At 33.7% G+C, this 13647-nt stretch overlaps 2 protein-coding genes across 2 annotated transcripts in view; one reads left to right on the forward strand and one right to left on the reverse strand.

The window, feature by feature from the left end:
* The window catches only part of LOC136777841 (neprilysin-1-like), an 889524-nt gene that overhangs the window by 634650 nt on the left and 241227 nt on the right, over nt 1-13647 (forward strand). The gene's annotated exons all lie outside the window — the stretch shown is intronic.
* On the reverse strand, nt 8935-9432 carry LOC136777812 (uncharacterized). The gene has a single exon (XM_066734401.1). The coding sequence runs from the start codon at nt 9430-9432 to the stop codon at nt 8935-8937; it is 498 nt and encodes a 165-aa protein (XP_066590498.1).

The raw sequence follows: 13647 nt of genomic DNA on the forward strand, positions 1-13647 counted from the left end.
AAGTCCCGATTTGAATCCTATTGAGCATCTGTGGGATCATTTAGACAGAAATGTATTGGAGCATTTGAGAAATAACAGAGATCAGTTCAAAATTGCACTATTAGACGCATGGAATAAAATAGACCAAAGTACAATAGTTAAATTAATAGAAAGTATGCCAAGAAGGCTTGAAGAAGTTATAAGAAAAAAAGGATATCAAACTTCTTATTAATTTCACTCTATACCAATTTCTGGTTTAAACTACATCTTGTCAACTTACTTTCCGCACTTAGCTGAAATTAACAATTTCATTTTTGTTACTGCAGTGAATAGTTTATTATTTGATAATGAAGTTTTATACATCTATTTAACTCTATACAAATATCTATTAATTATTTACTGTAATCCAATAAAAATATATATTTCATAGCGAAAAAACTTGCTTTTTAACCTTGTCAACATATTTTCTGCGGCGACTGTATATACAGGGTGTAACGAAACGACCGCCTTTTCTCGTAACTGGAGGTTCGGGGTGACAAACTGAGTGCACGTGTAAAATTTCGTTCGAATCGTTCAAGAGGTTTAAAAGTTATTTCTATTTAAAAATCACCCTTTTTCAGTCCTTTTCGAACGACTTTAACTGCATAATGGAAAGTGGAGAAAGTGAAAAACAATTGATGAGCACCCAGCTAGAATGTAAAAATTATCAATCGCGTGCGGTAATACTTTTGCTATTTAATTCTTTAATCTGGCTATTAGATTAATTTTAAAAATAACAAAATCCTTTATATTACAATTCCAATTCAATTCAGTACAAGCATCATTGACTGATTTGATGGAAAGAGCGAGTTGACGCAATGTAAAGGAAAGTATCAAAAGCTAAGATATCGCGCGAGCGCAATGATAACTTAATAGACAATGCATGAGAGCATTCTCTTTCTACTAACGAAGCTAAAGGGAATGATTCAAAATCAATACATTGATGAAGGAGAAAACTAAACTCACTCATTAAATGTTCAACAAGTTCCTTTAAATCGAAGTTTTTGAAAAAGCTTCAAACTGGCTCCTCGATGATTTCCAGAAAGCACACTATCACTGATTTTGCATTTAAACACTTGTGAATTTAAACAAATTAGGTATTAACCTACGTTTCTTCAAAACACTGGAGAATTTGACACTTTTGAACTGTTTGAAGTAGGGTGATTAAGAGTGGACGAAACGAATTATTGATTATTCTATCTCTCTGTGTCTCTCTTTTCAGCCTACTTCAAACAGTTCAAAAAGTGTCAAATTAACCGGTGTTTTGAAGAAACGTAGGTTAACACCTAATTTGCTTAAATTCGCGAGTTCTTAAATGCAAAATCAATGAAAGTGTGCATTCTGGAAATCATCGAGGAGCCAGTTTGAAGCTTTTTCAAAAACTTCGGTGTAAAGGAACTTGGAGAACAAAAATGGGTAAGTTTAATTTTTTCTATCATCAATGAATTGATTTTAAATAATTCTTTTTACCTTCGTTTGTAGAAAGAAAATGCCTTGATGTGTTTCCTATTAAATTATCAGTGCAGTCGCGTGACATTTTAGTTTTTGATACTTTCCTTTTCATTCTATCTTCTCCCTCTTTCCATCAATTCAGTCAATGATACTTGTATTGAATTGATTTGGAATTGTAATGAAAAGGATTTTGCAATTTTTAAAATTAATCTAATAGCCAAATTAATGAAATAAATAGCAAATGTATTATCGCGCGCGATCGATAATTTTTACATTCTAGTGGGGTGTTCGTCAATTGTTTTTTCACTTTCTCCACTTTATTATGCACAGTTAAAGTCGTTCGAAAAGGACCGAAAAAGGGTGAGTTTTAAATGAAAATAACTTTTAAACCCCTTGAACGATTCGAACAAAATTTTACACGTGCATTTGGATGGTCACCCCGAACCTCCAGTTACGAGAAAAGGCGGTTGTTTCGTTACACCCTGTATATATATTTATATATATATTTTTAAATATAAAAATTGGAAAAATATTAAATTTTATTTCCTACGATTTTTACTGTAAGCCTTAATTTATAAAGAAAATTTATTGTAAGTACTTTTTTGTTATTTCTAAATATTAATTTAAGAAATATTTGTGACATTTATTATATTTACTTTCTCGGTAAACTTCTACCGACGCCTATCACGGTCGTCGTTAAGTTAACGATAGAATTCGGTAGCGACCGAGAGAGAGAGACATTTTTAACGAGAATTATCGAAAACTTTGTGTTACAGAATCGCTCTTAGCGATATCTCTCGGTAACTCGATTCAATTACCGAAAGTTGTCGGTAACTAGTTACTGAATCCATATAGACGGAAGTTACAGAATCGCTCTTTTCGTTACTGCAAGCGACAACTATTGCTAGTTAGCGATACCGACAATCATCGCTGGGAAATTATAGAATCCCAGCACAGGTATAATTGATGTAATACGTGAATCTCTCAATCCCAGATAAAATCTGATATATTAAATATTTAATTAAAAAATATTCCAAACATTCACTGAGATTTATATTAAAAGAAGTGCAGGTTTTAAAGTAAGTATATCCTTTCCAGAGAGAGAGAGAGAGAGAGTTAATCCTAATTAATTGAATTAATGATTAATTTAATTTTTCAGATGAATAATGAAGATTTATTATTCAGCAATGACGAGCTCCAAGAAAATGAAAGATTCCACTGGAATAACAATAGCACAAAATTACTCATTGATGAGGTAATTAAAAATGGTCAGAAATTAAATAAAAAAAATTGTTTTTTAAAAATTTTCTGGAAAAATATTTCGGATGTATTAAAAACATATGGGTATCAAGTTACAAGTGATCATTGTTCTGTTAAGTGGAAAAACTTAAAGAAGAAGTATAAACAAATAAAGGATAACAAAAATCAAACAGGAGCTGGCAGTTGTACTTGGGAGTATTGTGAAATTCTACAAGATTTTTTAGATTCATTACCAGAAATTCATCCAATTTCTGATGCATCTAGCACATATGGATTTAGACATAGAAATTTATTGTCTAATAGTACAGAACAAAATAAGGAAAACATACCATGTACTGATAATGATCCTTGTGCTAACAACATTGTACGGAATAAAAGAAAGCGATCACAATTTAAAAGTGAAACTCTGATGGAAAAACTGTATGCTCAACGGGAGAGACATCACCAAGAAAATATTACATTAAAGAAACGGATGCTTTCTTTATATGAAAGGTCAATAAATGCTGTAAGTAATGAAACTAAATATAATATGTAGTAAAGTAAGCAATGATTCATTATTAATTAATATTCATAATTCTTTAGGAAAAGGCAGGAGCCAAAGAGCATGACGTATAGCTGTATTATTTATTTAAAGTATTAGCTTGTTATATTCATTAATCTATACTGGTAAGTAGATTAAAGGTGGAAACTGTTTTTAGGTTGAAAAAGTAATGTAGTTTTCTTATTTTAGTGTGATATTTACGTAATTAGAAAGGAACTGCGAGCAAAGAAGGATGAACTTAAATGTGATAAATACCAAATTAGTTTAAATATAATTAATGAAAGATTTCTCTATTTAATAAACGTAAGCTTAATATTTACACATATGCAATGTTTAATAAAGAACTTTAACGATGATTTAAATGAGTTCATATGTCAATACGACCCTTTCATCATTAAAATTATGTACAGAATATATTCAATATATTTATATTGTGCCTGCATACTCTTACATATACTGCGTAATCTTAGGTATTATGTATTCTTCTACCAGTGTACTCTAAATGTTTAATTTTAGTAGAAATATTAAAGTAACATATAGCATATGTTTTAATACTTAATAAATAAACAATGTTTTACTTTAAAGGGAAGATCCAAAAAATGTATTTTATTATTCAACATATTAAATTGGCAAATTAAATTAGAATAACCCTCAGAATAGTTTTGCGTAAGACATACAATTGTAATAGGGAAAAATGAATACACAACTATTTTTATTTTAAGAGTTTATTAAATTAGCGATTATTGTACGTTTTTCCTCTGCATCTATAAATACAGGGTCTTTTCCTAACAGCGGAGCATAGGAGATTCGTGGTAGTTGACTATAGCACTCGGAATGATCGAATCTGAGAGCGCTGATTGGTCAATATTGCGTAGTACCAACATATAATAGGCCGTTACCAATAGTTGGATACAAAAAATGAGATTCATCCGCCATATTAGTGTGGAGAATGTTTACATGCTAATCCCTAGCAGAAAGAGGTGTAAAATGGAGAAATGTCAAATGGTAAGGTTACTAAAGTAAAAATTGAAAATAATGAATGGAAAGTACGAATATTTTTCATTTTCATTCAAAGTATTCAATTTTTACTTTAGTAACGACAACATTTGACATTTTTCCATTTTACCCCTCTTTCTGCTATGATCAGCATGTAAACATTCTCCACACCAATATGGCGGATGAATCTCATTTTTTGTATCCAACTATTGGTAATGGCTTATTATCTGTTGGTACTACGTAATATTGACCAATCAGGGCTCTCAGATTCGATCATTCCGAGTGCTATAGTCAACTAACACGAATCTCCTATGCTCCGCTGTTAGGAAAAGACCCTGTATATCACGGTTTACATCATCATCCAAATGTACATTATTTTCGTCTGCTGTATATACAGGGTTTTTCTCTAACAGCGGAACATAGGAGATTTCGTGTTATTTGACTATAGTAAATTTTACTATAGTCAAATTACTGTTTTCCATTTAATTTAAATATTAAACGTAGTAACCAAGATTAATTGAGTAAAATGACATTTATAATGAATAATAAAAGCAAATGAACTAAAATAACCATGAAATTGTAGCTATCTACGCTTTTATTAATTATAATAATGTATAGTAAGTGCTTCATTGCTATAGTTAAATAATATAATCCTATGTTCCGCTGTTAGAGAAAAACCCTATATGTTAAATGGTTCGTTCTCTACCTCTATACATATATTATGTAGAATACAGCAAGATGATATTAAAAGCGGTATCATGTCGGTATTGTACATATATATAAAATGCAATTTTCTGAATCTGGCTTTCAGTACACCAAAAGCTCTTTCAATTATTATCCTAGTTTTGGATAATTTTGTATTATATTCAGTTTGAACATTAGTTAAATGACCATTGTCCTTGTACGGTGTTAACAAATATGTTGCTAATGGATAAGCAGAGTCTCCAATTAAGTGTGTATTTTCAGGAAAATATCTATCTACATTTTCACTAATTAATTGTTTGATGGGACTTAAGCTCCACACACGAGCATCACGTACACTGCCGCAAAACCCTGTATACACATCAATAAATTTCATTGTATGATCGCAGATTCCTTGCAGCACTATAGAATGGAAACCTTTTCTGTTTACATAACTATTTGAGTAATCGATAGGAGCACTTATAGGAATATGCGACCCATCAATTGCTCCTACAACTCCAGGAAAATTAGCAACACTCAAAAACTTATTTTGATTATGTAAAATTTGTTGAGGTTCTGGCCATTTAATATAGTCCTTCACATGATTTGATAGAACAAAGGCAACATTAAATACACATTCCCATAATGTGCTGCTGTTCATTCCAAACCGGTCAGCAATATATCTGTATATGATAAAAATAATTAATAATACATCAAATTGTTACAGAAATTATTATATTCCATAAGGTCTTAGTATAGCATTAGATACATGATTAAACGTATTACATATTTGCAACTTTACCTGTACACTTCTTGGTTTCCAAAGCTCCAAAGTGCAACCGCCAATTGCTTACTTGGCTGCACTTGAGGACAACCAGCCCTTCTTATCAAAAATTGGCTAATTTTCTCCAAAATAATTTCAAACGTTGGTCGTGAGAAACGAAAATGTGATTTAAAGTCTGCAAAAAAAATAAAAATATTACATGATGCTTTACAATATGTTTGGTAATTGAAATATACATATACTACATAAAAATGGAGATATCACCTGTTAGTGAATAATTTAGTACAATAGTTTCAAAATAATCTGTTATTCTTAGATGCTGTTGCCTTTCAAGTCCAACTAGTGAGTCTACACTTTCATTTTCTTCTTCGCTATTTTCCAACATAACATTAAACAGAAATGACTGATCCATATTCTGAAACAAATTTTGACATAAAGCTGTAACGTTATTTACATGTTGTATAATATATAAATTGTTAATAAAGTTTTTAGCCAATGTTTTAAATTATATACAATATATAAATACGCTGGATATAATTAATGAAATCATATAAATATATCTCAAAAATAAAAATATTGAATATTAACCTAATTCAATGATAAATTATTAAAGAGAAAATAATTACTTTACTTTCAGCTAATAATTCAGTTACAATTTATTTATATTTATCTTACTTTTGTATTTAATTCTGTTTAAATATTTGATATGTATATGGGGCGTTCCACGCCAAATCGAAACCCTTGGACTTTTGCATTTTTGATTTTTTCGATAATTTTTTTCCTGCTAGTATGGGTTAAGGTTAGCCTCCATGATTTTTTTCAATTTTTTTCATGAAGCCATGCGGGAGATTTGAATTTTGGAAAAATTATGGTTTCCGTCAACACTTTTTTTTTAAATACTGATAACTCCGCGAATTATTATCGAAATTGATTGTATTTTTCTTTAATATCTTCGTTTTTAAACGTACTTTTTAGTAAAATTATTTAAAAATTAATTTCTTCAATATTACTATGATATTTTCCCGTATAAATGTAATATTTTCAATTTTAACAATGTTTGTATCGATCGATATTTTTCAAACTTTTTTACAAAAAACTGTATTATTTTTACAAATTTCAAGACTAGTCTCATAATGGGCAAACTTTGAGAACAATTTTTTTTCAAATTTTTAAATTTTATTTTTCAATTATTTGTAGTGTTAAATACCTGAAAATAGAATTTTATACTGTGCAACTATTATTAATAATCATTTTTCTAACCCTTAGTGATTATCAATTATTTATAATGATTTGGGATAAAAGATGTACAAAAATAAAGCATTTATTATACTTCGTTGAGTCTTTTTTATTAAATATTATGACATTTTCTACAAATTTATATAAATAGTCAATTCGAAATTCAAAGGATACAGTAGGAGGAGCAATATGAGTCTATATGAGTCAGTATCGTCTTTCATGATCGGTAATCAAATTTGAATTTAAGTTAATGTAACTGTAATGATGCAACAAACGCTGGTGGAATGGAAAAATTCCCTAGATTTGAAATTGACCTATTTGTGCGAAATTAACTTAAGTTTTGTACAGTAATCTTTACAGATTAATCTATAAAGAATATTGAATAAAACTTAAGTTAATCTCCCACACATAGTTCAGTTTCATATCTAGGGAATTTTTTACATTCCATCAGCGTTTGTTGCATCATTACAGTTACATTAATTTAAAATCAAATTTGATTACCGATCATGAAAGACGATACTGACTCATATAGACTCATATTGCTCCTCCTACTGTATCCTTTGAATTTCGAATTGACTTTTTATATAAATTTGTAGAAAATGTCATAATATTTAATAAAAAAGACTCAACGAAGTATAATAAATGCTTTATTTTTGTACATCTTTTATCCCAAATCACTATAAATAATTGATAATCACTAGGGGTTAGAAAAATGATTATTAATAATAGTTGCTCAGTATAAAATTCTATTTTCAGGTATTTATCAGCCCGAATAATTGAAAAATAAAAATTAAAAATTTGAAAAAAGATTGTTCTCAAAGTTTGCCCATTTTGAGACTTGTCTTGAAATTTGTAAAAGAAAATACAGTTTTTTTATAAAAAAGTTTGAAAAAAATCGATCGATACAAACATTGTTAAAAATGAAAATATTACGTTTATACGGGAAAATATCCTAGTAATATTGAAGAAATTAATTTTGAAATAATTTTACTAAAAAGTACGTTTAAAAACGAAGATATTAAAAAAAATACAATCAATTTCGATAATAATTCGCGGAGTTATCAGTATTTAAAAAAAAAGTGTTGACGAAAACCATAATTTTTCCAAAATTCAAATCTCCCGCATGGCTTCATGAAAAAATTTGAAATAATCAAAAATGCAAAAGTCCAAGGGTATTCGATTTGGCGTGGAACGCCCGATATATAAACCTAGTGTTACCCCAAAGTCCGATCTAACACAACGGAAGCATTTTAATCCGATTTACCTAGGGTATTTTTATCAGTTACACGACTGCGGCTATTTTGATTCGGATTTGAAATGGGATCGCTTATCGTAAACGCTCTTATTTCTTTAAGGGGGTATCCTGCTTTGGAAGGCTTAAGAAACCGTTTTTTAGGAAATTTTTTTAAGATAGAAAAAAATAACCAACTCGAGCGAACTTTCAGGAATATTTTAGTATATAATTGAACATTATAAAAAAAATTTTTTAAAGAAAAATATCAAAATGCAGCCGATTATTAGACACATTTGTTGGGCAATCCGTAATCCGAGTCTTCTATTGGCGGGAGTGATAGAGCTCTTAATTTTGATCTGAAACAGAAAGCCAAAAAATATTTCATTTCCTTACATGTGTTTTCTATTTGAACCAAGAAAAATCCGAAGAAATTGTGAAATTTGAAATTTTTTCCGAATTTGAAGCAAAAAGTGCTTTTTACGAGAAAAAAATCTCTTCAATGTGCTGAAAAAGTCTTTTAGAAATTTATTTCCAAAAACCTTTTTGGTTCATATAGAAGAGTAGATAAAACTGAAGCTAATAAACTTTGGATCGTTACGATAGCTTATTTATTTTTTTTGCAAACACGCCCGCCAGTTTAGAAAAAGTGGAAAAATGAAACTCGAGAAAAAGCGCTTTAAAGTTTATGAACTGGAAAAATGTTAATTTTCGACTACTTACGGCAATAATTCGCTAATCAGCTATTCCTGCGCCATACAATAGACCTTCAGCTTCCTCATGGAACTCATTTTGTTGAAGTTGTTCAAGTCTACGGGCCGTACGAGCTTCCTTACTGGAAAGAGACGAACGTCGTCTTTCTCGTTCAATCCGTTGTATGTCGACATTATCCGTAAACATTTTACATTGCTGGCCAATTTTCAAATTGAGTAATTGCATGGTATGCAGAACTGCTGAATATCCTTCATTGAACATTCCTGCAGCCATATACGCAGCAATTTCTACGATTTTTTGACCAGAATTGAGGTGTTTCGGAGTTACGCGCCAGACAGTGGAGTTGAATGATTCGTTCGAATTTTGCGTGTGTCCACCTAAGCATCGCGTCATGAGATCGTCATTCGAAAGTTCTTCGTAGATTGGACAAATATGTTCCTCCACTTTTTCGTCAATCAATCGAGCAGAATGTTTGAAGGATGCAAGGCGATGACGAGGGGAGGAGCGCGCGCGTTTCATTCTGACCGAGCACTGGCACTTGCTCAATGCCCCCTGCGTTTAGTGCTGTATCTTCGGAAATACTGCGAATCCGACTCTATAACTTCGGCTATATGTTCTTATACATATAAGGAATAGATTTAAGCAATAAAAAAAAATCGATTTTTTGAACGTTCTAAAGCAGGATACCCCCTTAATAACGTAATCTATTCATTACTATTAGAATACATTAATCTACAGGGTGTTTCACGTAAGGCGCCCCAGCTCGAAATGAGGACTCAGAGCGCATGGTGGGGGCAGATGCATCTAATTGGCTGCGGAGGGAGAGAGAAGGAATAACGTGGAGAAGGATAGAGCTATCCTTTACTAGACGATACGCTTAGCGTATTGCTGTACCATCCCTATCCCGCTCGAGGATCAAGAGAGAAAGAATAATTGGAGAAGGAAAGAGCTATACATTGGTATACAATACGCCTAGCGTATCGCTGCCCCTCCCTTCCACGCTCACACCAGTCATCTTTGGTCAACTCTTGTCCTCTCTCTCTTACTCTCTCTCTCTCTCTCCAACCGCGGCCAATTAGATGCATCTGTCCCCACCATGCGCTCTAAGTTCTCTTTTCGAGCTGGGGCGCCTTACGTGAAACACCCTGTATATACTAGAGTGTCCATAAAATTGAAAGTTCCCAAGCTCAGCGTAAAAATGATTCCGAGCAGTTAAAAAATAAGACGTATGAGATTTTAAATAGATTTGTGATATGCCGCAAAGTAAAAAATTGCGTTTTTTAAGTAATTTTTGCTTATAACTCTTAAATCCTGCTGTTCGAGATTGGGAGAAGCAAAATGCTGAGAAGTAGATTCCACATTTCTGCTGTATCTCCCTTTCTCTCTTGCGCTGACAGTAGACGGCTAGACCGACAGCGTCTAGCCGCTCTATCTGTCTTTATCTCTCCGCGGCGCGCTTGCGCGTCTTCAGGCCCTAGCGCGTCGCGGCCGCGACAGCGACACTACTTGCGCGCTTGGCTACTAGGTGGCCAGCACCCGCAGCAGCTCTTTCGCTGGCAAGATTAATGTCGCGTAATTACTTAGATGGGTCCTTGATAAGGACCCATCGCACCCCAAACTGGCTCGACAGCTGTATAGCAGCAGCAACAGCAGCATTTTTGACGCCTTATCGGTAACCTCCGCCTTCCGGCACCCGCCTCACCGGCTTTTTGACGCCTCTACGGCAGCGCCTCCACGGCCATCTAACGAGCGCCTGCACCGGCGAACTCTTCTGGTGAATCACTTTGGTAAGTATCACCAACCACCCACCGCCTACCAAGAGGGGACTTCCCTCTGCGGCAATCTCCTCCCTCCTAAGGGAGATTTCTCCGGGGACTTCCCGGGAGGAATTAAACCCTCTCCTTCCCCTTCACACTGCCTCCGAGGACTACCTTGGACCCAGTGTTCCGACCCTCAATCCAGGGCTCTCGAAAGAGTCGGGTAGTGGGAGGGGTAGACTCACCCTAGGGGCTGGGGTGGCTCGGAGCCTCTAGAGCTCTTGGAGAAGGCGGCTGAGGGGTAAAGGGGCTCCCCCTTCCCTAAAACCACTTCTCCACATCTGCTTCCTCCCGAGGCTGGGGATTTCACTGGGGAGTACCCCATGGAAAATTGTCCAGTCCGGGAGTTTTTAAGTTCGCGTTCCTTTCTGGGGAATTTTAGTTCTCTAGGGTTCTTGGGAATCTTCGTCAACCGAAATACCCTAGAATTTGACGACAAATTCCCTAGGAAGTCTAAAATTAAGTATCGCGGTTTTATTGTATATATTTTTGTACCATATTATTTATTGAATAAATCTCCTATTTTCCATTAAACTGTGTTTTGATAATTTTATTTCAAGAACAAAAAACCTTCCCTTCTGACCACAGCTTCGCAGCCGACTTGGGACATTGTTTCGCACACCTGCTTTTTTTGGAAAACTTTCATAAAGACGAATGAAAATACTATTTTATCTCCAATATACAGGGTGTTTCATATAGGACGCCCCAGAGAATTGATATATAATGACGCGTGTCTCTTTAACCAGAGATTAGGAGGGAAATTGCTCATGCCGTGTTTTGAAGCAATCCTTGCCGGTAGGCGGCGCTACGATCGAAACGTTAGCTTCCAGATGATTATACCCTCACACCATCTATCGAAACTGATGGGAAACAACACGGTAAAGCTTCGAATAGGGTAAAACAGAACTACATTAGATAATTTTAATATTTAAGAAAATATTTTTATTTTAGCGTATAGAAAAATACATGAAAGTAGCAATTAATTTGTAAACAAACGGAATTAATAAAAGTATTATATATCTACCCTACATTATTATTACAATATCCTTCTTAAACTTAAACATATGACTTCTATGAAACGGGAGATTGCTAATGCGGGCCGTACGTCCTCCTTCGGTTTAAATCCTCCAGCTTCGATATACGTCTAGTTCGAGAGAGAGCGACATAGTTCGGATCTCTCTCTGCTTCTTGATCTCACTTTCGTTTAGCCGACGAGTTGAGTAAAATTCATTTTCGTCCGTCTGCTTCAATCCTCCGTCTTTCAAACCCCAGATTGGAGCTCAATTCCATCCAATATTTTTTTTATGTTTTTTTATTGCCATGAACATATATTTGATTAAAAAATATGTAAAAAGGGAGTTTCAATATTTTATAGTTACGCTCAAAATATCTTTATTGAGTCTTACACTTTAAATATTCTGATAAAAATTTAATTTTTGTTTTATTATTAATTCAATTAAGCTATTTGAATAAAAATGATAAACTCTTATAAAAACTCTTTAGCTACAAATTCACGTACTTCGGTTTCTTACACTCGTATACCTTCTTTCAATATATATATATTTTGTACTAGATATGAAATTAAACCAAAAGTAGCAAAATATTATTAGGTTAAATATATGACACTAGAATCGTTAATACATTTTCTACAAATTTGCCATTTTGACTTTTAAATTAATTTACAGAAACATATAAAAAACACTAATTTGTTCTGTTTAATTAATAACTGTATGTTTAAAAAAAACTTGTAACTATACTGAAATATTATTTGAAATAATCGAATAGGTGAATTTGTAGAGTAATAAATATTACCGATTAAGAAGACTCGTTGAACCATGTATTGGAACGAAAAATACAATCTTTTCGAAAAAAAACCAAGCTTTAAAAGAAAATGAAAAAATAGGTAGGTAATAAAAAATTACATGCCATGTAAATACAAAAGAGAAATGTTTAGTTTCACATTGCATTTTAAATATTATTTGACACTTCAGAATTACTAATTCAGTCAAAAAGCAGGAATTGATATATTTTAAATTTAAAGATTTCTGAATAATATAGTAGATGTCTAGGGTATAATTAACCTAATAATATTTTCTTATATTAGGTTTAATTTCATATCTAGTACAAAGTATAATTATATTGAAAGAAGATATCCTAGTGTAACAAAGGAAAGTATGTGAATTTGTAGCTATAGGGTGTTTCACTTAAAGTAACCCAGCACGAAACCATGCTAGAAACGAGTAGGTGGGGAGCACATAGGTGACTGGTAGAGGCAGGGGATACCACTGATAGGTAAGCCTAGCCTGTGATGGACAGCCGTCGACTTTCAGGTGCCTCCCCCTCCACTTCACACCAAACCCAGGTAAGTGTTGGGACTTAAGACTCCCTTCAGGGGGAGGGGGCATCGAGTGTCTATCTACCGCAAGGTGGTGCGGAAATGATAACTTCTTTATAAAGGATAGAGAGATAAAGAGGGATAAAGAGACGTACTTAGTACGCGTATCGCAGACACTCGATGCCCCCTCGAAGGGAATCTTAAGTCCAAACACTTCCCTAGGTTTGGTGTGAAGTGGAGGAGAAGGCGTCTGAAAGTCGACGGCTGTCCATCACAGACTAGGCTTGCCTCAGCGCTATCCCCTCCCTCCACCAGTCACCTATGTGCTCCCCAACTACTCGCTTCTAGCAAGGTTTCGCGCTGGGTCACTTTAAGTAAAAAACCCTAACAGACGAAAATGAATTTTACTCGACTCGTCGGCTAAACGAAAGTGAGATCGAGAAGGAGAGAGAGATCCGAACTATGTCGCTCTCTCTCGAACTAGACGTATATCGAAGCTGGAGGATTTTAACCGAAGGAGGCCGTACGGCCCGCATGAGCAATCTCCCGTTTCATAGAAGTCATATGTTTAAGTTTAAGAAG

This window comes from Prorops nasuta, unplaced genomic scaffold, assembly GCF_024137725.1.
Source record: "Prorops nasuta isolate Cenicafe-Biocafe unplaced genomic scaffold, Cenicafe_Pnas_1.2 PNAS00012, whole genome shotgun sequence".
Lineage (NCBI taxonomy): Eukaryota > Metazoa > Arthropoda > Insecta > Hymenoptera > Bethylidae > Prorops > Prorops nasuta.